Genomic DNA, 26,168 nt, shown 5'->3' with positions numbered 1-26,168 from the left:
AAGATAATCCAGTCGTGTGAAAGTTATCGTCGTGGTTCTCGATAATACGATTAGAGGGAGAAAGACAGGCATCGCGCAAGTCGAACTGCAGATTTTGACGATGATAGATTTTCACTCTGATTTCCCTAGTTCGTTTCTTCATTATCGTGCTCTTCATCGTGATCATCGTCGGTGTAGTGCATTTATGACTTTAATCTGAAGACATGATCGCGATAACTTCATTGTCTAGATTGGTCCATTTAAGTTAAGTAACATTTATGTGATAGGCGAACTCGGGAAAAATTTTAGCGTAAAGGCTGAAATATTGAAGTGAATAAAAATTATTTTAATAAGAAGTTCGAATTTTCGGCTTAATTAATTATGCGTCAATCTTTTGCTTAAAAATTCCACGTTTCGCTCTATTTGATTTTAGTTTAATGTCATTTACACAGGATATATTTTCTATGTTGTGTTAATCGAAATTGTGGTGAACCAGAATTAGTTGCGAAACATTAATACTCCAACGTAATGTTGCGGAGAAGGCTCGCACGTTATATAAAGTATCGCGAAATAGAAGCGATAGAAATGCGATGTAAATCTGTTTACGTTTGTGGACTTATTCCGCGGTAAAGTCTCAGCGAAGAAACTTCCTATTGTGGCGCGCGGTAACGGAAGTACACGTACTCCAAATGGCATATATGCATCGTCTGGTCAGTGGTCATTATCATATGAGAATGTGACGGTTTACTTACCATGAGAAAATAGCACCGCCGGCATAATCGCGCGTACATATACGCGCGCACGCATGTGCGATTTAGATGCACAGTTATCGCGGCGACGCAGCGGCCGTGCGCGCGCACGCGCGCGCGTAAAGGAGCTCGCTTTTCGCGTTACACAAAGACCTCCGAATGGCGATCGTTGGTTGTAATGATGAAGCGTGATACAAATATAATAAAAGCGCTTGAGCGACGTTAATCTACGCTATGAAATATGTGAAATAGCGTTTGCGGGGAAAGAGCTGGCAGAGCGTGGCAGTGCGTCGACCCTTTGTGCATTATCTTCGAACGTGTGTACGCTAGATTCGATTCGCAGATTGCGGATTGTGTATGTGCGGCGGAGCTCGCTCTCGCACACACGCACACACAGCGATCTCGCCTGTCGACGCATCGCGAAGCGCGTCTCGCGCACCGTGTATTTGCGCTTTTCCGCAGACGAGTCGCATAAATATTTCTATCTGATTGTGTTATAAATAAACGTCTAATTAAGAGGAGAGTACTAATTCACGGCGATGTCGGTCAATGTAACTATTAATAATAGTGAAGCTAAAGTGGTTCTGCAATATACACGGCGCTTTAACGTCTGATTTTAGCTGTCAATAATATATGTCTTAAGTGATTTCGTGGAGTTAACTTTACATTTGTTCAAGTAAAATATTGAAGTTACGTCAACTGTTTGCAATTCTAAATGCAAGATTGAACGGCGATTAAAAACACAATATTTTTGTTGCGATCGAACTTTATGCTCGTTCTGAATTTGGTTCTTTTAATGTTTAAACGATATATTTGTTGATCATGATTTCACGGCGTGTTATTGGTCTCGCGGTTAAGCGTGCAATAATGTTAATTAATTAACTCTACAGTCTACCGCGAGCCGCTAATTGCAACCACCTAAGCATACTTAAATATTGATTAGTGTTTCTATTATCTTAAGCCCAGGGATTATAATTAACAGCTGAAATTATCAAACAATATCAAAAATTTACCCGTTGAATCAATCCTGTTTTTGTTCCTTGAATTTTATCATCAATAATGCTAAATTGACCAAAAATACCAATTGTATTTTAAAACCTCAAAATTATTAATAATCACAAATGATATTATTCTATTTTGATTTATGTGATTCGATGATAGAAAAACAATTACGCGTAGCATACTGGACGACATTTTAATCACCGCTTAAACCGGTTGAACTTGCTAACTGATTCCAAATATTAAACGCCATTAATATGCGTACGTACGTCTAACATTTAGAGTTGTTTATCGAGATATATTGAAGTCATTAATGTCGTAGATAATTATTTTCGTAATTAATTAGTGTTTCCTGATGATAGATAATAATTCAATTTGTTAAAGCAAAACCAAGAAGATATTCTTTTAATTGAAATCAAAACAACGTTAATTTTTTTATCTGCGTTAAGTATTTTACTATCTTAAAGTTATCTTTCTTTTTTTTTTATTTGTCGTGAAACACTGCCTATTGATAAGCACGATTATTGCATTTTACTTTACTTGTCGAATTATTAGAACAGTTTATTGATATATTACTTTGTTATTTTTACAGTTTGAGCGAATGTTACTTCGCGGGCAAGGGCGCAGCCCTGGTTTTACCGCCGAACGAAAGGGCTCGTCCTTCCAGACGAGTCTCGGCGGCAGGATGCGATATCCAGCAGCACTTACAGTCCATGTTCTACCTACTGAGGCCCGAGGAAACTTTAAAGATGGTAAGTACAAAAAAAAACAAGTTTTGAAACAAAGTCTTTTTACGCCTTTTCTTGACGTAAACTTGATACTACGAAATTCTGTATTTTATATTACGAAAGTACACGGCAACCATTCGATTTTTATCATTCGGATTTGAATGGCGCAGAAATGATCGGGTTTCAACGTAATAATTTATGTTTTCGTGTAGCTGCGGGAAAAACAGAACGTTAGAATGCATCGTTTGAAACCCGACTGTTACGCGGACGCTAAAAATATTCCGCCGTTTCCGAGAATTGGCCAATTGTAAATTGGCAGCGGTTTCGACGGTCGCCTAGTGTGGCGGTATATCTTGTCACGGGGGTTTTTGCCTTTCGATTCCGCCACCAGCTCTTGCGCGATTTATAGCTCGGATTGCAGGATAATTCCGCGCGGAGTCACGTTTCGGCGCGGTTTTCTTGAGATCGCGAACAGACAGATCCATGTGGTTTTAATGCGCGCCGTCGAGAAATTGGCAGCTCGTGCACTCTCCGAGTCGATTCGACCGCGCCGAGAATACTCAGCTTACAGCGGCTTTTACTATTCCGCGCGATTGTAGCCGAAGACCCCGTCGGAGTCGTGTAAACAAGCGAGTATATTCAGGTACGCTCCACCCGCCGTCGTGCAGTCTTGACGAGGCGAGGAAGTTGGCAGTCGCTGTTATCTTGAAACGTGCTCTGACATAATGATCGTGATTCCGCAAGCCGATTTCATGTCTTTATCGCGTGTAAATATACAGTCTGTCTACATAACAATTGAAGCGCTGAGAAGAAAAACTAGGCAACACCTCGAGGAAATTACAGACAAATATCGATAATTTGTTAAGCTTTAATTTTTATTTTTAGCAAACTAATTTTTGTTCTTAGCACTTTACTAACAACGGTCTACGTTTCAAAAGCATTTCTGCATAAAGAAGTTATGAAATTACGTTGTGATTGTTGACATAAGAAATATGAAAATTATTTCTGCTTTTCGAAAATCTAGCGCTAACTTTGACATTTAAAAGCAGTTGATTCTTGAAACAACGTATATCATATTTTTATTGATCGTATTGTAGAGCACACGCATACGTTGGTCACGATGCGTAAGCTACGTAATTAATGCCCACGGGGTTAATTAATACACTTTAACTTTTCTCCGCGCATCTGGCAATTAACAAGTCGCGGAACTTTTTTTTCCTTCTTCAAGATAGGGACTTTAATTTCCTTTACGGCCAGTACGGAAGTGATTCTGCCGTTATTCTCCTTCGTATGAGGAAGTTCTGCGTAGTCTATAATATTTCCGTCGGAGATCCCTAAGTAATATAGCCACAACAGTGAGTTTGAACAATGCGTTCTCACATAAAATATAAGACGCTCTTGCAGCCTTTCATCATCTAACAGATGTATTCAATTTTTAATATTTTGTAATACTTAATTTTAAATGCCAAAAGTCTTAACAAACTGTTTTCTTTCAAAAATTTTTTCAAGAATATTAAATAATAACGGCATTTGAAATAAGATAGAAGTATATATAAATTTATATTTTATTGGCACGGTAAATCTGACATGTTGAAAATTCTACAAACTGAATTACATTTTTATTTTGCTAAAAATTCAATTGTCAAGTATAAAATTAGCTGATTATATAATTCATTTTCGGAGCATTTGGATCTTGATATAAATAAATAGAATTTAATAGAAATAAATAAGAATTTAGACGCGCACATATTGAGTCTTAAGAAATATTCCGCCGTGTCAGCAGTGGCGGAGCATTCCATATGCGATGCGATTTGTAATCGACGGATCGATAAGGGATAGGAGGGAACCGATCGCGATCTCGAATGCGCTCCGCGCTGTCTACCGCTCGATCGTGCGCGGCGACCTGGAATTTTCAACGTGGGACCGTTTCGACTCAGCGTCGCGCGACGATGTCGCGGCTCGGGATTGTCGCGAAGTGGGCTAAGCGCGACCCACATGCGCGGGTCGTCGTCGTCAGAGCGAAGGCGACGCATTTGAGGTCGCGGCCGATGAGCAACGAGCGCTTCCGGTCGACACGCGAATAAGGAAAGGCGGCTGCGGCGATAGCCGCGGCCTTTGCCGTCGCAAATACAATCGAATCGATAATCGCAGGAAAGACAGTCGTGTAAGCCAATTTTTTTTTTCTATAAATTAATTGGATTAATAATTCTTATTTCTAGACAAGTATTACATGAAATTTTTGTGTTTTACATGTGCTTTTGAACACACATCGAACAACAAATATTTTTGTACGATTATGTTTCGTGACACTTTAGAAAATTAGAAAGAAATTTAAAATATTAACTTGATCATAAATTAAGAATATATGAAAGTCTTTTTGAGAGTTCATTGTTATCAATAGTGCGAAAAAATCCAGTAACCCAATTTTTAATCGCATAATCTGTGTACAACTCATGCTCACGCACGAAACCTTCTTTCGGACACTCTCACCGGCCGCTCGGGATATAAAATTATTTATACATGATTCATCTCATGCATGATCGTCCAATTTGGGCGAAAGTAGAGAATGACTGTACCTCTTTCATCGTTCGGCCTGGATGATCGTACTTCTTTTTGGACCATTGTTTACGCGATTTTCTCTCACTCTTCGAGACGGCCAACCGTAAAAAGAAGAAAAAATGAACGGCATGAATTCGCCATTTACCTTTGACTTGAGTTCGCGCTCCAGAGTGGGGACGAGTCTAGTTCTAGAAGCAAGCGTTGCTAGAGTAGAACCCTGACCCGGTTCGGCGCGACTTCAGCTCGCTCGCCTTTATCGCGAGGAGGAAGGAGGAGGGAGAGGCAGGAGATACGAGATGACGGTCACGGTGTCCTCTTCGCGATTCGACGGGTTTTGACGACCGAGGTCAAGGGCGAGTTAGGCGACCGTTCGGGGTCTCCTGCTCGCCTTCGACACCGCTGGAGGTTCGGAGACACGACCGAACCGGATTCCTTATCGGACTCGATTAGCGGCGAAAGAAACTGCGCCGACGGTGGGAGAGCGCGCGAAGGTGATCGGCATTCCCCGCATTTTAATCGTGCAATTTATAATTTCGCGATTAGGCGCGTATCAGGTGTCGCGAGAAGGTTTTTGCTCTCGATTCACGCTGCGACTTGCGGCGCGATTTTGCGTACCGCTTTTCATCGCGCGCGGCCTTTATCTCGCGCGATATCGCGGACAGTCTGATTCATGATTTGAAAGAGGCCTGATATAGAGTCCTTAATATTTCAAGACCACTTTCAGCGTGCACGTTGAATAATACACGCCGCGTACTTCCCGGGCAGTTGTACTTTCTTTCGCAGCTCCGTGTCGCGGATGTTTGAACAGACTATACCCACATTGAGGATATAGTTTCGCGGAATCGCGATAAAAGTTTGAATAGCGTGCCAAAAATACACCGCGTCCTTACTCGTAAGTGCAATGCACGCGACGCGCGATACGAGAGTGCTCGCTCGCTCGCGCGTAAAAAACGCAAGTTGCCTTCGCGGCGAAGAAGTGCATTACTGAAATCACTTCGTCACATTCGCGGGCGGCTAATACGCGCGGAGGAGGCAATAAAATCGCAAGCTCATGATTCTGACCTTTACGACGGTGTAAATCGCGCTATGAGATAGGAGCGCGCGGCGGAACGCGAGCCCGGGCTTATATCGTCATCTCGCTCCTCGGTAGTCGAGCAATTCGCCGCGTTGATCCTCTTCCGGCCGAGAGCGAAAAGGGAACGCGCTGTCGTGATAAACGCGCCGATCCCTCGAGTGACATTATATATCGTTTCTTCGGAATATCGTTTCTTGCGTTTCAATTTCGCCGTCGATCAATGTCCGCCTCGCCGTCCACGCGAACGGGATATCGGACGCGTGATCGTGTAAAACACTCGCTGAAAGAGTATCGATGGGATCCGGCACGAAAAATGCCAATTCATAATTTAAAAGCAGAAGGAAGGAAATATCGTATCAATGGTCAGCGTTAGAGATGATAAGTGCTTATTTAACTTGTCGGAAGATCGATTTTGAGGTACGAGATGCCAAAGTGGGAGCAGCAGAGAACTTTGCACGACTGACGGTATCAAATATCTACCTGTCACCGCCGTACAATACGTATCCAATTTATCTTTCAATTTGAGATATATTTAACTTTTCACTAAAATTGCTTTCAAAATAAACGCGCGTTACATTGCCGCTGAATTTAACATATCCGTTCTACTTTCATATCAGAACATATTATCAAAAATATCGATTCCTCTGGCATAGTTGACTGATATATATATCTCTCTTTTTGTAGATGAAAATTCCAAAATTATTAAATGTTCATTGTATTAGTGCTATGTTAAATATTCGTGCACGAACATACAAATATTAATATAAAACTCATAAATTTTTTTACAAATCAAATACATCGAAGAAGTTTTGAAACGAAAAATGTTACGCGTGTTGCGAAACAAATTGGTCAAGATTGACGCGATTTCGATTCGGTTTATAATTACAATTAGCAGCTTCATTAAATATTTGGATATAATATTTGTTACCAGCTCAATTTCACGATTAATATCTAACGCTCAGCTTTATTATGTTTATTTTACACTTCGTATATTCTTTTGCTTTTAAGTAATTATCATTCGACACAAAGCATCAGCACCGGATATACTTGTCGATTACTCGCGACGCAGCGGTCCGTGTTTCTCCTGCTGCGATGCAAATTGCCGTGGTGATAAATCGTTTATAATGCCGCTAATGCAACTTTAAGTTCCTAGGAGCACGCGATCGTCATTACATTACCGCGCGTTATCGTTCCATTCCGCCGTCTTAAGTGACGATCGTCTCAAAAAATCGAATCGCGACGAACGTTGAAGGGAGGAGAAGAGCTGCGAGCGGGTATACGATTCGATTAATTTAACGAACGTCGGAACGTAAGTCTCACAGTTAGTAATCCGACCGGTCGCGACATTCTCGTAATCTGGAGTATCGCCGTTTAGAGAGAGTAAGTACCGAGAAATGGAGTCAATAAGACGTGAAACATATGTGGAGTAATGTGTTAATTACGTTTTATGGATCATGAAAGACTGACAGTTCGAAATGCGACCGTTAAGGAGGTCATTGCGCAGACGACTGTGCCTGTCACATATTTCACGAATAATCTCACGAATTATATACTTGTATTTCTTTCTCTCGCATTGACTAAGATTATTTTTATTTATCGCGATTGTCAGGCCAATCCTCACATTTCGTTTTAATGCAGCTTACAGTCAAATAATGATTTGCACTCTTGTCACGCGATAAGTTCTTCAGAGCTTTCGGTGCAAATTAATCATTGCGCGTTAGGAAGCAGCGATTCTCGCATAAATTACGAGCAAAAAGGACGAAGGCTTTACAATAGCGCAATTATCTCGTTGATTAACCGCGCGGCATAAAATAGATTGGTCGTCGCGCCGAAGGTTCCGCGGCAAAAAATCTCGCACCGAATAAAACTCCCCGTCGCGGTCATCCGTTGCGAGAAAGATAAATGAGGCCCGTCGGCATAATGCGTAGCCTCGTAGGATTAATGATAAACTAGCAGCTGCAGCTGCTAGCAATACTGTTGCGTCGCGGACTCGTAAATATCTCCCGGTGCGATTCCTCGCCTTCGCGGGAAGAGGCCGGGCGAAACGCGGGCGGATGGACACGTGGGCGCTTTTATGGACCGCACATTGTTACCACCGCGACCGGCGACCTCGTAAATCGTTTTGTCGATTGCGCGGGTATTCTAGCTGTCAGCTACTCGATTACCATGGAAATGAGGCTGCCATCGCGAGGAGAGCGCTTCTGTTGGCATCTAGACTAAATCCCACTAGATCATACCGAATGGATCGTAAGCAGCGTTGTGTGTAATCAATGTGATGAAATTCTATTTTGTTCTGTTATTTATTTCCGCTGACATCTTTTTCACCGGCGCTGTTGAGCTAAGAGAGGCGATTTATCTGAATTAAGTCGATAAAAACGCGCACGTCTTGATGAAAAGCTTGGGAAATAGGCGCATATCCTAGACACAATGGGTTTTTATAATTTGCCGTTACACGACGCGATGATACCATGTTTCTAGGCTAAATAAAATAGTAATTAGCGCAACGCTATGGTTATGCAGTTCCCGCTAGTTCCCGCTTTGCGATGATTCCCATCTCGAAATTTCACTCGCGGGAATTTTCATTATCTGCAGTCACGCAATGTCAACTCGCCCCGTTAGTTCTCGCGGAAGATGATGATTGTACATCAAAGTGAAATTGCTTTGTAATTTGGATATTTTCTTACGAGATGCGTTATAATAAAGAAAGATTACATCTTACAATATTCCAGAAGACAGTTAAATTAATCAATTTTAATCAATCGACATTAATTTGGGCCACGAAGAAATATATTGCACATAAGCCATCGATCATGCAGATCAATTTGTTTTAATCAACAATTTAATTTTTTATTTAATTGAGCTTTCGCAAATTAATGGCCGGCATGATTCGCGCAGTAATGCGGAACGTCACGGAAGCGCCGCGAAGAAATACTTTTCGTATAAAACAGTCGATCGTGCATATCGGCTTCTTTTGATCGACGATTCGACTTCTTATGAATTTTCGCGATCGATCGCACAGTATGACTCATAGTATAAAGATGTGGAGCGTCGCGGAAACGCTCACGGTCCGTTCGTTTTGTTCGCCGTGTTTTCGTTTCGTGCCACTTGCAGTTAAATTTGAAAGGGCGCGCTTGAAAGGAAGCGACGTGATTCCTCGGTGATTCCTCGGAGCGCCGGACGGGCAGCGACGAGAAACTGGTCCCTACAAGGACAACGAGGTAAGGGGGCCGCGCGCGATTCGCTACAGGTCGTTTCGCCGACTTCTTTTCAGCAGGGCCCCGTTACTTTTTACGTGCTCAAACTCGCGCGTACTCGCGCGACGCGGGCCCGCAACCTTTTATGCGGAAAGTGTCAGTGACCCGGCTGACCATTAACCCGCAATTCAGTTGCCCACTTCCGGTGCTTTATTCACGCGCGCGCTTCCAGTTCCTTCGCCGCCGCGAATCGTTTTGATAGCCACTTCGTGGCGTTTCATAGCGATCGTGATGTAAGAATAGTGTTCGGAAAGCATTAATAAAATTTATTGCGAGGAAAATAGATCAGTCGCTTCTATTTCTGTTCGAGAAGATTGCCCGTATCGATTCATCACGGCAATTTATGATATCCCGGGAACAAGGATAGCAGTTTACACGTTACGGATTTCTTCTTCGTACTCGGATCATTTGATACTCTTTTTTTTTTTTATCCACTTCACGTTTCCGAGAATCTCTCTCGCCGCTCAACGGAGGAAGCTATCGCGATAAATTGCGCGACTGCTTTTTCCGGGGTTTCGTGAGGTCACGCTCGGCGATAAAACTGTGTAAACGTCGATACGCCGGACAATCGTCTCGACTCAGCGATAACATCGCGAGTCTCGCGACGGAACATACGATCGCAATTTGCGATTGATCCAGTGCAATCGAGATATTATCGATTATTGTTGCGTATAGCAAAATCGTGTTGTTACAAAAATAATAAATAATATTTGTCGGCACTCGATGAGTGTTGCATAGATAAAGTAATGTATTGTACAGATAAAGTAACGTGTGCCAATAAGATTAGCTATCAACGTATTGTTATTCGTCATATTTCTCGATACATTTAGAGACACGAACAAAGGAAAATGAGCGTTTCCAGCATGAATAATTTTCAACAATCGAAAACGTATATTTATTTTAAGATATTGATAATAATCTCTTAAAAAGTGAAGTGATAAAAGAAATAATAAAAAATGCGCTTTCTTATAATCTCAAATCTGCTTCTTGTTAAACATTTTTATCTCGAATAATATATGAAGGGAAAGTGTCCGTACTTATAGTTTAGTATACAAACACGGTAAATGTTAATTATAATTATACTGCGCGGACTGAGAAGAAGGTTAATCTACTGAAACTCGAAAGTTCTTTAATTGGCCAATGGGCTTGACGTATTGTTACCGCGGTGCTCGCGAGAGGATTAATAGCCGTTGGAAAATTGGAATTTTTTCCAAGGATGAGCAGTTCCACGGCGCTTGGCGCGAACGTCGTGATTTATTTGGCGTTCCGCGCCGCTGCTTCGCGCCGGCCGTCACAGGCCGCTGCACAGTATGTGGTTTTCTGAGAGCGAGCAACGCCGCCGGCCATTCTTTTCGGCGGTAATTTTCTGGCCTCTTCAGACCGGCGTGTCCGATCGCCACGAAACTCATCGCGAGAGCCGCCGCGGTGCCACCGCCGACCAGTCGATCGCAAAAAGATTCGTCCTGGGAATCTCGTCGCCGGCAGTCGACTGTTCCGTTGAAAAGACACGGCGATATATCGGCGGTCTGCGTGTCTCTCGCGTTTAGAAATGATTATCGGCGCTGCGGAGAAACAAATTATCTTCTGCCATCGCGGTATCGAGAAAATCTACGTATTATGACTCGATGATAATTTACGGTTTTAAATTGTATCTGAAAAGCGAGATTTACTAGTAACTACGATGAGATCTATTACCGGCTGTTAGGTCGGGGCGTAAATAAACACCGCGCGGCCACTTCCGGCATTATCTCGTGAATAGCACCGCGATTTGTCATAATGTGAATGGTCGCACCGGGTGTTACTTTACACCCCGTTCATAAATTGTTAGTTTCACCGCGGCACTCTTTTTCCTTGCGAGTGGTGCAAGAAGCTTCTCTAACTTCTTATACGTAGCAAAAACGTTAATTTCACTTTTTTATTTTTTATACATAGAAAATTATATATATATATATATATATATATATATAGAGAAAATATATAGAGTACTAATTTATCGGATAGGACAAGAGAATTCTGCTTATCAAATTGTGAGCGAACTCGTCGATAACCCCGATGGAGTACAAGTCTCTTCAATTTCAAGTCAAGGCAAATTATATTCCCGAGTTGATAGAAGAACAAAAAAAAAAACGTCAGCAAAGAGCGTGTAAAGCGTCGGCTGTTGCTTATCGTGAGTTTTTTTTAAGTGTTACAATTGTCTCGGGTGGCTCAATGCGCGACTGGTCACGACACACTTTCATCACGGCCGGGTCACGTGACGCGCGACAGCACAACGAGACTTCTGTCGGCCGGGGCTCACGTGACGCAGGTATCAGCCGGTCAGTAATAGAGCAAGATGGAAATCGTGATTCCGGCATTTCTGCAAAACGACTCGTTTCGTCATTGAGCCACATAATAGATTTCGCGAATCGCTGCGTTCGTTGCTACGCCGGCCGGTTGTGCAACCCGCCCGGGCGATTATCGAACAAGCCTGTTATTAGAAAGTGCCGTTTAACGGTCCTGCTGCGTACGCTGCAACTAATTTCGCGACGCTATCACACTGGAAATTTATATTCGATACAAATCGGGTGAAGTATGGAGGCAAAAAACGGTCGGTCTGGAATCGCCGGCGAATATACGGGGAAGCATCGACTCGTGCGTTACGAGCGAAAGTATCGGTCTTATAGCTGATGCCGGCAAATACGTGGAAGTTTATAAACAAAGTAATTAGAAGCGAGAATGCAGACGCATTTCTTTTCACCGGTACTGAAAACACTTTTCTATTTCTTTGAATTTACTAGAATACGTCTCTCTTCTTGACGCTTGACTTAAGCCCGATTAAGTTTCTCCCGGAGAATTCCGAGATAATACTATCGATATTATTTCTTATGAAGCAAGATACATCTTATTTGAGATGTCAGGAGATACGTCTTACTCAAATAAATTAAATGGTTGAGACTTAATTTATTATTGGGAAATGTTGAAGCGCCTTAGCTGTGTTATTTCTGAAGATTTAATGCGTCTGATAATTTTACACGCGGCTGTGCTTGAGTTTGAGTTTCGTTTGTTTAATATGGGATAATCAGAATTACGAGGCACGCTGTTCGATTTATCGCAGCAAATTGATCGCGTCTTTAATTCGCGCGTCGCGCGAAATTGCATAAATCATGACGTCGCAATATATCAGTTACTTTAATAATGAAACGCAAGTGTGCCACGAAATTTGTCAGATTTTTTATGCTGACAAAAACTATGAGTGCTTTAACTGCGTCACTCTTGCATAATGCGAATCGTGTCAAAACATGTGCACGTTTCGTTTTTTTTTCATGACATAATCACAGTGTAAAAAGTGATCCGGATTACGCGAGCAAGCGGCGGGCGCTACAAAAAAAAAGATTTTAGAAGGATGGCGAAGTGTGCAATAAATTACGCTGAAGTGAGATGTCTGTGTGGCAATCCCGAACGTTAATTTTCGTGTCGGGATACGAGCGGGTAAAATAAGTAAACACGAAATCTTTTGTAAGAGATGTAATGATTATTTGATTGCTGTTTAAATAAATATACTGGAGAAATTTAGATTGCGCGTATAAGAGATGTCCAAAAATATTATTGAAACTCGCTTTTTGTGTATTTTATCCGTCTGAAAAAATAGCAATCATATTATTATAAATCATCATAGTTTACATATTATTATCATTATGAATTGTCACAAAAATTGATTGAAAGTAAGTCAAAATAGAGATGTTTAGAGAAACAAATTTAAATTAAATACTCTTTTATGAGTTTTAAATAATTTTATACTTAAATTTCTATTTTATATTCTAAATTAATATATCCACGTACACGCACAACATGCAATGTTTTTGTACTTCACTAACTAAAAGAAGGATAGAATTTCATTATCGCGTTACACATTGTTCTCTTTGCTTGATCGAGCGAAACGAAAAATAATGGTTGTAATTTCAATGAGCGAAGGTTGAAAGTTGCGCCATATCGAGGCTTTACCTCTTCTGGTAAAATCATAATTAAACTTAAAAGCAATATTTTAGACTGGACAGTAATGGGTACTGTCGATACTTGTTTTTTTACTGATATTATCATGTTTTATGTTTGTTGCCATTTGCGTTTCTTACTCATACAGTTTATGAGCATGATCTACTTATCGTGGCGCAGGTGTGAAAAATGACGTTAGATCTCATTCCCAGGAGCCGCCATGCGCGCGTAACGGTATCACGTAACGATCAATAGCACGAGTTAGCGCGATTAACGCGGCGACTATCTCAATGGTGGCAGATATGGCCGCAATGGGTGAATCGCCGTGACAAATTAATTATGTACGCGCATTTCATCGACGTAAGAGCGCCGAGAGCGATAGCAGTCAACTTCAATCGAGTTGGTATTAAATTGTTCATTACGATTAATGATAATGAAACGACGATTAATAATAACGGGCAAACATTATCTGAATATTAATGTTGATTTCGCTTTGTTTGAAAATTTGGGTGAATTAAAATTTATTCTTGCGCTTGTTTGTGATTCCATCGCGGAGAATAGAATTGTGCGAAAACTTTTAGAGATCTTTCAGAATACAATGCCAGATGAATCAAGGTCTTTATGATATCTTCGTGACGTTTCCTCCAGTCTCAGTTCCAGTTGGCATGATTATGTCGCGGAATTAACGAGCAAGAATTACAAAAGACGTTGATCTCACCTCTTTGTCCGCGAACCTCGTTTAGCGGTCGCGCAACCTGCAATTTGCCAAATTAACGACCGTGGTCTCCTTTGAAAACTCATGGAAACGATCCTGATTCCCGGAAAGCGCTTTCACCGAGGCAGTCGACTAAACCGCCGCTGACTATCGTTCCACTCTCGCTTTCCGGACATCAAAGTGACTCGCGGCAAAATAGAATCAGGGGCGAACGTGTGGAAAAAGAGCGCGTTAAGAGACAGCTCGTACGGTTTCTTTTCCGCGCAATTAATCCTCCGAGCGATCGTGCCGGCGCGTGTTGTTACAATTGTATATAATGACAAATCGGAATAAATCAACGCGAGTAAGCGGCAAGCGCCTAATAAATTTGCTCTACTTTCCAAAGGGCAAGCCGACAGCCTTTAACAGCCTCTTTTCTTTTTCTCTCCTTAACAGTCATCCGAACAACTCGTTTCACTCGATGAAGCTGCGCTATCTGGAGTAGAGCGAAGGTTTCTAAAGCTGGATTGTTTCTAGTTTTCACACTCCTGTTTCGTTTGATTGAGTCTTAATCACGATTATTAGCCTTAATCGACTTGACATCTAGTAACTTGACTGATCACGCTGTCAGCATATTCGAGTAAAAATTGTTTTTTTTTACGCAACGTAAAACATTTGTTGTACAAATAACATTTACATTTCTATATTCCGCTCATGTTTTATGCCATCTTTATTTTTTGTTCTCTTCGGGTGCATAAATAAATGTTTTAAAAACGTGAATAGTTAATCGTGTTTGAGCTTTTAAAGCAGAACCCTTTTCTCTGATCTCTCTTCCGGGTCGCAAAACAAATTCCCGAGTTTCGGATGTAAACATATGCTAATCGGGGAGGCCATTTTCGAACTCGCCGTTTGGAAACGCGAGCGGACGCCTGCGGTGAACCAATGGCGCAAATTCAAACTCGCTGCACTGCACGTAATTGGATCGCCGTGAGAAAGTTCAAGAGTCCCGTCGAGAGTTTCGGGGAATCCTCTTTCATTTTGACGGATTTCGGCGACCTTTCGATACCGGAATCATTTCCCTTAAAGCGATCGTTTGGGAGTAAACCAATCGAGTGTAAAATGTTACTGATAGGCCGGTGCGGCAGATGTTAAGAGGGACAGCGCAAGTGGATAACCGCTACCGGGTGGTCCGAGATAAATTGAATTTCGCGACGGATGGCTGCAAGGCCGATGGGGTCGATTATTGCATTGTTACGCGTGTTATTCTGATAGACGTGCACGTGAAATCAATTGCAGTTATGCAGATTATTTCCGTGAAGATGAACGAGCGCGATATTTTGCCCGCGAAATGTAATATTTACGTGTCGCTGCGCCTGTAATAAATCGTGCAAACAGATCTATCGCTTTAACCTATTGCATTCTGTTTATTAATAATACTTACGCAACTCTTGGGTTAATTTTTTAACTAAAAGTAAAATTAGATGACCGATTTTAATAAAACTTTTTATCATGATAAAAAATTATGCATATTACGAAAAGTTTATTTATTTGAATAAACAATTGAATAAATTTATAACGTGTAGGGATTCCTTGGAATATCGTAAGCTTTAGGATAAACTTGAACTTTGAATCTCGTGTGAAAATATTCAGTATGTTAGATGATCATTTCTGAAGAAAAATAATCAAGCGTGAATCACGTGAGCCGAGCGTAGCTGGTCAACGACCTTCCGCAGCATTCTTTTTTACTTCTCATATCTGTAAGTCTTTTAAATTTGATCTGTTTCTGTTTCAACAAATGTAAATGTGTTTAACATAAAATATTCTTTAAATATTCTGCATAAAGGCAGACACGCGAATAAGGATTTCTCTGTTTGCGCAAAACGGTTTCTTGCTCAATTAACTCAAGCATTTCAACGGCACATTTCTATTTCTTCTTCTTTTAATAACAAACTATATTTCTGCTTGAATGCGTATTCGAGTACGCTGAACCCAAGCAAGAAAATCTTAACAGCAACCTAAGTTTTACGTCATTCGCGGCCGACCGTTGAAACGATTCGCAAATTAATCACGTTTGCTTGTGTCTTTAAAAAGTTTATCCGCAAATCTGGTTTTCGTGCTATCTGAAGTGTAAGAATCGTCTCTTCCGGTTTATTCGCGTCTGATGAAACCGCGTGCTGCCTTTCGTCAAAATAACGTTTCAAAAAACGAAGATAAATTTATTATTTTTCTTCGTTTCAATATCAGCTTTTATCGGATGATTTTATTGATGATATAACTTCGACAAGTTTAATTTTTCATGCTGCAGATGTGGCAAATGAAATTTTACGCTAATTGCCGTCAATGTCTCGAATATTGAGCACTTTAAATGATATAATTTAAATTCGTGGAAATTATTTGTTTTAAAGCATTTTACTTCTTGACTTTTCTTTAATTTTTTATGTGAGTGCATTTTTATAATTTATGGCAACGGGATTTTATCATCTAATCAGAAATCAGGAAAATATCTCCTGCGGTTTGTCATAAAAACCAAGACTAACATAAGCATAGATATTAATGTTTGAATATTACTAAGAATGTTTCTTTACCGTAATTGAATTGTGAATAATAAAATCTCTGAATTATTCTCAATACCAGCGCGTAGCAGGATGCGTATCGAGAATTTTAAAGTTAAAAAGAAATAAAATGAAGTTTTATGTAGTTTTATGCAGGTTATACGCTGGTAGATCGGAATAACTCGTCCGATGCACTTGTGTTAGGAATATTAATGGGCTCATATATTTCGCGATTTATTATGCTAAGCATACTTTATGATTATACGCTACTTATACGATTTATAACATTACGCTAAAGACGAATAAAAAGTATTTAGAATCCATTCGACGCATTTAGAAGTAATTTCAGTATGAGATTTCGATATTTTATCGTAAAATAACTTTTACGAAGAAAAGAACGAAAGAAGATTCGTCGAGTACAATTCAGCTTAGCAATTGAAGCCGAGCTCCGAGAAAATGCATCTATCAATCGATATCTCTTAATCCAAATCAGATTAGCGTTGCATTCGCGATATCTTCGGAGCGAGCAATTCGAAACGTGCACGTTCAATCAGCCAGCACGAGATGTAACCGGAAGTGATCAGAAATGCGAGACGTACGCTCGAGGTTGTCCAGATCTCGATGACGATCTCGATCAATGTGAGTGCACGCGCGTAGATAACGAAATGATTTTATTCACGTTGGCCTCGAATGGATCAATGTTGCCGATCGGCATTTGGTGCAGGAACACCGAACGGGGAAGACCTTATTTGGTTGCCTGGTAGCAGCGGCGCGCGTAGTAACTCGTTGAGTCATCATCGCTCGTCATAAACGCCGCTGCGCTGCATTCGGCGTGTCTCCTCGCAATGTCCCGAAGGGCCGCGACCGATCGATAGAGCTGCGTACAAGCACGTACGCACGAAACAGAGAAATGGAACGTCGCGCGGACCGCCCACTATGTACGCTAAAGCCCCGCAGAAGCCTGAAGGTCGTCCGGATGTTGAAAACGCGTGTCTCGTCTGTCGTCAAGAAGGCACTCGTCTCTGAATGGACGGGTTCGATCCGTAACAAGCGACGCGGCGATGACAGGCCTCATGGTTTCATCTCAGTTCCATGAAGTTTGTTAATTTCTTTTTATTAGGTCCATTAATCTCTCTTTATGAAGTCCATCTCTCTTTTATTCGTAAATATTTAAAAAAAAGATCCAAAATATAAATTCTTTCATGATTCTTCTTGGATATTTCTGAAGAGCTAAAAAAAAGTTTTCTATTTGCGTTATTATTACAAATATATTGTAGATTCAATTAATCGCAATCGTATATTTTCGCACTGACGCAGCATCATTCGTCTCTTTTATCTCTTGATCAAATCCGCCTTCCGATCGTTTATTCTAATATTTCATTATGACTTACGGCCGATTATCGCCGCGGCGCGGAAGAAGGGCCCGACGAGAAAATCGCGCGCGCATCTTTCGCATCTCTCTCGCGATTCGCTTTCGTTCGTGGATGCGGCAGCTGGTGCCGTATTTTACGCTGCCTACACGCGAGCGTTCGCGAACGCCGGCACGGCTGATCACGGGACACGATCACGAAACACTTTCACGCGGCAGTGGCCTTTCGTGACGTCTCTCGTGGGATCTCCGTGGCTCGAGAATCGATTGGATATCGGGACGAGCGACCCGATTGTTGACGTTAACGAATGCCGTGCTTTTCGATATATGTACATTTGCCTCGAGAGTTAGACACGTTTACCTCCGATATTCTGATGCAGTAAAGCGTGAAAGATACACGACCGTGTCTCTTGATGTATAATAATTTTGTTTAAAATTAATTGGTTTGAGTAGACAAACAAGTAAGACGATTGCAACATCTTGCAATTCTAGATTCACAAATATTACTGAGAAATTGAGAGATTATTTATTAAAAGGCCAGAATTTTTTTAACTAGTAGAAACAGAATTCAAGAACAAGATTTTGTTTGCTCGATGCTGCAGACGAACGAAATGTTTTACGAATACTTATTAACTTATGCTTTTGCTGCGTAAAAAGCAGCACCGGCCGGAATCGTCCAGATGTCCGACGAGCGCGACCTTGGCTAACCCGACTCAGGTTCATCCCGCCGCCCTTTTCAAGGACGCGCAAAAAAAAGCCAGCCGGGACTATATTCGTAAGCGCGTCCTCTCGTAACCCGCGCTTCTCCTCTGAGTATACAGCGGGAGAGATGACCGTCTGGAGATACTATCGTCCACTCCAGCTATGAGTTACGCCCCGAGCGCATCGGACTCTTCCTCTCGTTCGCCATAATCCCTCTTTAGGATCCTTTCCAACTTTCGATAACGATTACCTCGTTTAGGCGTCGCCTGCTTCGAAAGATGGGAGCGGTCCCCAGAGACGAAGCGTGTAACCGCGACGCGGGCTGTAATTTCTGTGGCACGTGACTTAAATAAAATCACACATGCGATGCCTAGGTAATTTGTTTCTTTACCGAGAAACATCAGTGCCTCTCAGCCGCTTTGTTTGCAACTCCTATTTTCGAATTAGTTCCTGAAAGAATATTGTTTAATAATAATTGTTATTAATTTAATTCAATAAATATAACACGTGTACACTTTTCTTTTAATTTTGTATCATGAAATGTTGAGATCGATAAGTACTGACGCGACCTCGATGAAATGTCTCACGTGACTTTAAATCCGTGCGGAAGTGATCTGTCAACGGTGAGCGCACCGTTACATGTCTTAAGACGGTTGATCGCCGTTCAACTTCCAGCTTCATCTTTTCATCACGAATTGATGGATCGAGATATGATTCCTAGGCGAGCGAATCTAATGGCATACAAGAGAGTTTCTCGCAATCTCGTATCTCAAATCGCTGACACATATCTATCCGATACGTCTTCTAGTACGCGATGCTCATACAAAATGGACTACATTATCTTTCGTTTTATCTCTCTCAACTTTTTCTCCGCCGGAGATTTCGCAATTTTAATATTGACGTTCCAAACTGGGTCAAAACTGAAAAACTTTCAGCGAAATAAATTTCGAGATTATAATTCGATAAGAAGCCTCTTTTTTTTTTAAGCGATTTGAAGATTGAGTATTAAAATATTTGAAGTATTAAAATATATAATTTTCAAACATTATGTTTAATTAGTTTTCTAGATTTTATATGGTGAAAAAATAAATTTTTAATAAGCCGGAAGATTCATATATGTTTAAATACGGTGGAAAAATATTGAGCGAAATGTGAAACAACGCGTAAATCGCGTGGTAAAAGTGACTCGCTCTCGTTCCTGATTCTTGCGCGCTTTAATCCTTTTCTTTCTAAAACGAGGAAAAGTGTGATGATGTAGATTATTATCGCAGATAGCGCGTCGGCGTGTCGAACGTCATCAAAGTGTAATTGTCAACCGCGCTGGCGATCCTAATAATTCACTGGGACTGTTATTTCGCCATTAAGATTTTCTCGACTCACATTTTCTTAGTATATTTTATGCCGTTTAATTTCATGGTGCGTTTTATGAATATACACTAATTTTGATGCATTCACTTGGAATGAAGATCCTTGCGAGATGCGCGTCTTAATTGAAGTCGGAAAGTTTCTACCTGTCAAGCGCCGGCAGAAATATCTCTTTTATACACGAGAAGTAACGAACTTTTGTGCTAAAATTTACCAGTAATTTATTTCTCGATTCTAATTAAGAAGTGCTCATGTCGTAAATAACTCTATATTGACGTTTAACACGCTTGAAATTTCCCGGCTTTAATTGGTCGAAGCAACAGCTACCGGTCGAATCAAATTGTGTTAATTGCAACTTGGTGGTCGGCTTGATATCCGACCTCTCTGCGCTATCGAATGTGTTATATATGATTGATGGACGGGGCCCGTTATTCGCCGGCATGGTTGATCATTTGATCGTAATAATCAATAGATAGATGCGCACAGAAAGGCCGGACAAGCGGTCTGAGAAATTGTGACGCAGCTTACGGAGCAAGTTTCGTTCACAGTCATACTTTATCGGTTGCAATCAATAAATTTATATATAGAAAAACAGATTACATCAATTTTTAACTATGAAACAATTTTAAATTTTATATTTTATTGGAAGAATTTTTGCGCTCTCAATTTTTCACATACAACAATAATTGAATAAAACGTATTTATCTTTTTCTTGAATTTTTTATGCTCAAATCGTGTGCTATTTTAGATTTTGCATAAATATTCAATTTTCCAATTTACTGCGGCATTTATCAATTTAATAACGTCGATTTAAAATAAATCAAATTTATCAAATTCTATTTTATAATTTTAAATAACTAATGAAAAAGAGATAGTGTTTCTGCCCGCGATCTCAATTGAATTATTTATATCGTTAGTAACAATATCTTTACGAGCGAAAAAATTCACTGAAACTGATCTTTTGCTTCAAGTATAACTTGAGATAAGTAGTTTTCATCGCATGTTGGCGGTTTAATTTTATTCATTCCGTTGCACAAATTTCGTGATTATTACAACTGCGGAAGTACACGCGTGACTTATGGTGTCTCATAAGAGACGTAAATTAGCTAATTATCTATTCATTGGGGTTAACTGCGTATAATTGCGGGCCTGAAAATGCAAGTGTCCACATTACATCAACATTACCCACGTTGCACCATCGCTGACGATTAAAGCTAATTTAACACCGAATTGCGGTCCTGGTCAGTTTTATGAAACACAATTTGCGCGAATTAGCATGCAACGAATGATTGCAGTGATTATAATAATAATAATTGAAGCAAGATTCGAGTCTCCTGAAGAACACGTGTTAGCGCACGAGAAACACATTTTCTAATTATTGTATTACTTAATCATTTTCTATTCTCCATGATTTTTAATACTTTTTAGCCATTTGAAAGCTAATTTTTATATCGACGACTTTCCCTTTCTATCGTTTCCGCCCAAACTTTCGCCGTTTCCTGGCTCTCTTAGGCACTAGTGGCCTTTTTTGCGATTTCGTGGCGTGTCGCCCCCGAAACATGCTCGCGTACGGACGAACGGATCGCATAATCGTGGAGTTATTAATCGCGATCGGGAAGTCGCCACGCTCGATGATTAATAGCGGAACGAGCGAGACGGTTCAACGGCAAATCGTGACTGCGATATCCGTCGCATGCATTAATCGACTACTTCCTCCTTTCGGAAATGGGAACTTTTCAGTTCTGGAAGATTGAATTGCAAACGATTGCGCATCGATCGATTTTCGATTGTCTTTTCAAATCGAAAATTAGAAATGTAGAGTAGCGCTTTTTTTTTGGAAAGTATATTAATATGAATCACCTGATGTAGAAATAGTTATCATCATTTATTCGTGAACTGTTTTTTCCTTTCCGCTTCAAATCCCAGAAACACATTAGTTGTTTTGAGAATATTGATATATGAGATCTAATTAAATTCCGCTGGAAAGAAGGGACGGGCAACCCTGCGCTTATCATTTATTAACGTCCGCCTGGCGTCACGCGCGAATGCGCCGGTGCGCGATTAGCGCACGTCCCTCTTTTTTTCTCGCTTCGAAGCGAAAGAAAACCGTATCCGCCGTGCGCGCCGAGATATAATCATCGGCGAAATCCGGTCTGTTATCGTTATCGCGACTGGAATTCCTCTTAGAGAGCGCGGAAGCGTTAATTGCCGTATTATATATTTGAAAAATGCACGGCCGACGCCTACCGCGGGGCCGTTCCGGTCGCTGCGCCGTACAACAGTTTTCTGCGGCCGATTCGCAGCCGGCTTGTAAAGTGAATGCGCGACCCCGTAATCGGCGCCGCGGCACAAAAATCCGCGCCGGCAATATTCGCGAACTGGGCGAAGCGCATCGCCGCCGCTCGTTTTGCGCTCGCTCATGCGTGTGATCTCCCGTAATTTCTGTCGTTTCTTTCGCCGCTATTACCCACGGTAGTCCCCACTGTATTCGCGATGCAAGATAAGAGACGGATCGGTGAAAGTAATTAAACAGTCCGCTCGGGAGCGCAGAATGCATCGTCCGTGGCGGAGATTTTTATTGGCCGTTTGTTCGGAGATCACCGCGAGTGATACGTTCGCGTTCAATCGAGCGAGTGAATTATTGTAAACGTTCCATCTAATCGTTCAACCGTCGGATTCCAGCACGGGATTTTATCCTGGGAATTCTATTGCAGAGTACATTTGATCGATGATTTTGATAGAAATATTTTATTTACGACGGCATTTTGACTTAATTTTTGCAATATAAAATATTAATGTAATTAACAGTATACTCGACATTGTATACATATTTTGATAATGTATACAATTGGTGGAAAACTATCATCTTTTTGGAGAAATGCAAAGCGAGTAGTACTACATTATTACACTATCGATATTGATGCAAGCGGGAAGCAGCTGGTCGAACGGAAGCGAAGGCAATGAGCTGATTGTGTAACATTACTTCCCTATAGTGTCGTTAACCCTGGAAGACAGTGATCACGGCATCACGGCGTATACAACCGGGAAATACCTTGTTACACTTATTCTGAATTATTTATTTTCGAAAGAGTCTGCATTTCTTAATGATTTATTTTGCGTCAAAGAGCCGCTGACTCGCCGAAACTCTAAAGTTAGTCGCATAAAAACATTCTCTTTGTCACAGTTTTCACATTTGACCACGAAAAATCTTATAAAAAATATAAATCGATATTTCAATTAAAAATGCACATTTAAATTTTGAAAAAAAAAATTTATCACGCCTGTATCACATTGTGATTTCATAATGTCTGAAATAACACTTGAATTTCGTCTCGACAAACAACTTGAGCTGGAAATGTCCCCTCGTAAATGGTACTTAAATGCCGATTTGTGAGTTGTATTTTAAACGGCCGTGTGAGTAATCGGAGACTTCCTTGCATTTTTCTTTCAGGCCGTGAAACTGGAGTCGGTGCATCCAGGAAGGACGCGATATCTCGTCGTCGTCTCGTGCACGGGCAGGCAGGACGCCGAGGAGAGCTGCCTCCTTGGTATCGATTGCCACGCCAGGGCGACCGTCGGTCTCGTGCTCCGAGTTTTGGCCGACACCGCTATCACTCTCGACGGCGATGGGTAAGTCCGACACAATTGCTTTTCTCTTTCGTCTCATTCTCTTTTATTATTATTGCCCGCCGCGGTTCTTGCCACGAAAAGCATTACGGCCTTCCTGTAATAATCCTGCGGCGCTACGAATTAGCACGTCTCAATGATTACAGACTCGCACAAATACCATTATTTCCGTCTGATTTATGCTTCGTTGCAAAACGTTATTCACCGACTGCGAACGTTCTCGATATTAAGTAATCAGTTTTACGTTTTTAAAGAATAGCCTAGTTTTCAGTTTTTAAAGGATAGCAATTTCTATTTTTTTAAATTTTTATTCGCTTTGTGTGATTAAACTGAAAAATTTATTTTTTGAATTTTACATGATTATTTAGATTTTATTATGCTTCGAAGCTTGCTTATATCATTGACTCTAAATATAAAACGGTAAAAAGATATCGTATTTAGATAACGTTGACTTTCCGCGAACAATAACTGCGAACGTCGTCATCGCTTACGTCACGAGTAAAGTGAATATGTATCTGCAGGCGCAATAAAACGTAATGTATACCGTATGGTGACCCTGGTGTCAGATGTCTTCTCTTACCTTGCGGATAGTCAAACAACAGTTAGATTAATTGTCAGTTTTATCGTAGATCGTGTACATCTTAATACGGTTTCTGTTACCATCTGAAGAATGCGTATAATTAATGACAGGAAATTCTCTTTAGTTTCCATTTCCTCGATTTCCGAAAAAGTATCGATAGATATTCAGACATGATTGCTTTCTCTATTTTCAACTTCCAAATTCTCTTTTGAACATAAACGTAGAATAGAAATCTGCTACATTTTAATATGTATGATGACTCATACTTACCTCACAACAATTTTTTAATAATGAATTCAGTGTTTTTGACACAAATACGATGAAGAATTAGCACAAGTTTTCAATGTCGAATAATTTCAATTTGAAATTCAAAGAAATCTTTTCATGGATTTAATAAAAGACGATTTTAGTTCGATTTTCATTCTCCTGTTTATTTTGTTACGTCTGTTTTATGTTACGCGCATCCTTAATATTTTATCTTTTATAAAATTGTTGTAAGGCAACTTTTATAAAACTAAATCTATATATTTCTTAAGGTTAAATTAATCAAAAAACTTGTGACGCTGAATAGAAACGCGATACTCTTTTGAGATACGTCGCGTATCTCCGATTAAATAAATTTCGCGCGAAATCTCCGATGTTTCAGACGTAATGTTGACGTTGCGCTGCTTTATATCCGGCAACCTGACCGATCAATAAATATTTTTAAAGCCCACTGGCACGCGGCTACTTTCTAACGGCTGTGTGCCAACTTGTTTAATTCCTTCCACTTTAAAGTGACTCATTGCCACGGTTCGCCACACGGTTCGGACTGAATCGGTTGCGCCGATAATTAGTCGAACGTCGAGCGGCGGCGGTGGCGACGTGCGTACGCGCCATGAAATGAAAGGAGAATATCAGAGTAGGCGTTTACGCGTAAACAGCAATGGTCTAAGTATAGACTCCGTGTACTGGCTTTTTGCTCGTAACCGATGTAGACAATGCAGTCCGCGTAGACAATGCTTATGTCGATGTGCTTTCTCCTCCTTTCTCCTCCCGTTTTCGAAGTGTAGCTTTTATTCAAAGCAGCTAAATTTCTAGTTACGCTAGAGTATCCGTGTTGCCGTGGAAAGGATCTTTTCACACCAATGATTGAATAGATTTTAATATCAGACGTAGCTCAATAAAAATCAATATTTTCTTTATTCACGATACCCGATTATACGAATCGAACTCAATGTCTATCTCGCGCATGCAACAGTATTGGAATATAAAAATAATTTATGCATTATCGTGTCTAGAATACACAGAGATATAATCCGCGGAATTGCAAGATACATTTTAAGAGCTATTATTATCTCGAAATCGAGAACGGCGGGTGCGATTCTCAAGTAAAAGAGCGATTGTCCGTATATTTTCTGCATACTTATTTTGCGAAATCGCATAATCAATTGCTCGTTCTCATTTCGATACATACGTCGTACATAACATATAGGCAATGCCTCCACCATAAAGTTAAATGCGAAGGTCGCCACCGTTCTCTCGGGCATAGGGAAATGGAGCGCGTTACCGTAAGGCACGCGTGTTGGGGCAAGGTACTTGACAGGTGAGCACCAAGGTTATGACGGAAGGTCGCGACATGTCTTGCGAAATCGTGACGCGGAGTCAAATCAGACGGTTTGGCACGATTGAACCGTACAATGCGATTCACACCCTTCCCGGATCGTTTATTGAAGATTGGTGACATTTGAGGATACAATTTCGTAAAAATTGGCGGCGTACTCTAAAATTGACTCTGCATTAATCGAGGAAAATATTATAATTCTGACAGCGTATCCTGCATACGCATTTTATCTTCTGCGGAGAATAAATCAATTTTCACACGAAAAATGGAGATTTAATAATTAATAAAGATTATAAATGTTATTTTCTCTGAATAATTTTCTTTTTGAGATTAAATTAAAGTCGCGAAAAGTGCTAATGTGCGA

At 40.7% G+C, this 26,168-nt stretch overlaps 1 protein-coding gene across 4 annotated transcripts in view; it reads left to right on the top strand.

The window, feature by feature from the left end:
• The window catches only part of ssh (Protein phosphatase Slingshot), a 103,341-nt gene that overhangs the window by 46,669 nt on the left and 30,504 nt on the right, over window positions 1-26,168 (top strand). For all 4 annotated transcript variants that reach the window (XM_067350381.1, XM_012376253.2, XM_067350383.1 and 1 more), the window contains 2 exons: window positions 2,320-2,479; window positions 23,446-23,624. In XM_067350381.1, coding sequence (XP_067206482.1) covers window positions 2,320-2,479; window positions 23,446-23,624 — 339 coding nt within the window. The remainder of the gene's footprint in view (window positions 1-2,319; window positions 2,480-23,445; window positions 23,625-26,168) is intronic.

The sequence above is a fragment of the Linepithema humile genome, chromosome 2, assembly GCF_040581485.1.
Source record: "Linepithema humile isolate Giens D197 chromosome 2, Lhum_UNIL_v1.0, whole genome shotgun sequence".
NCBI lineage: Eukaryota > Metazoa > Arthropoda > Insecta > Hymenoptera > Formicidae > Linepithema > Linepithema humile.
Note: the sequence above shows the minus strand (reverse complement) of the source record. Positions and strands in the feature narration are given on the sequence as shown.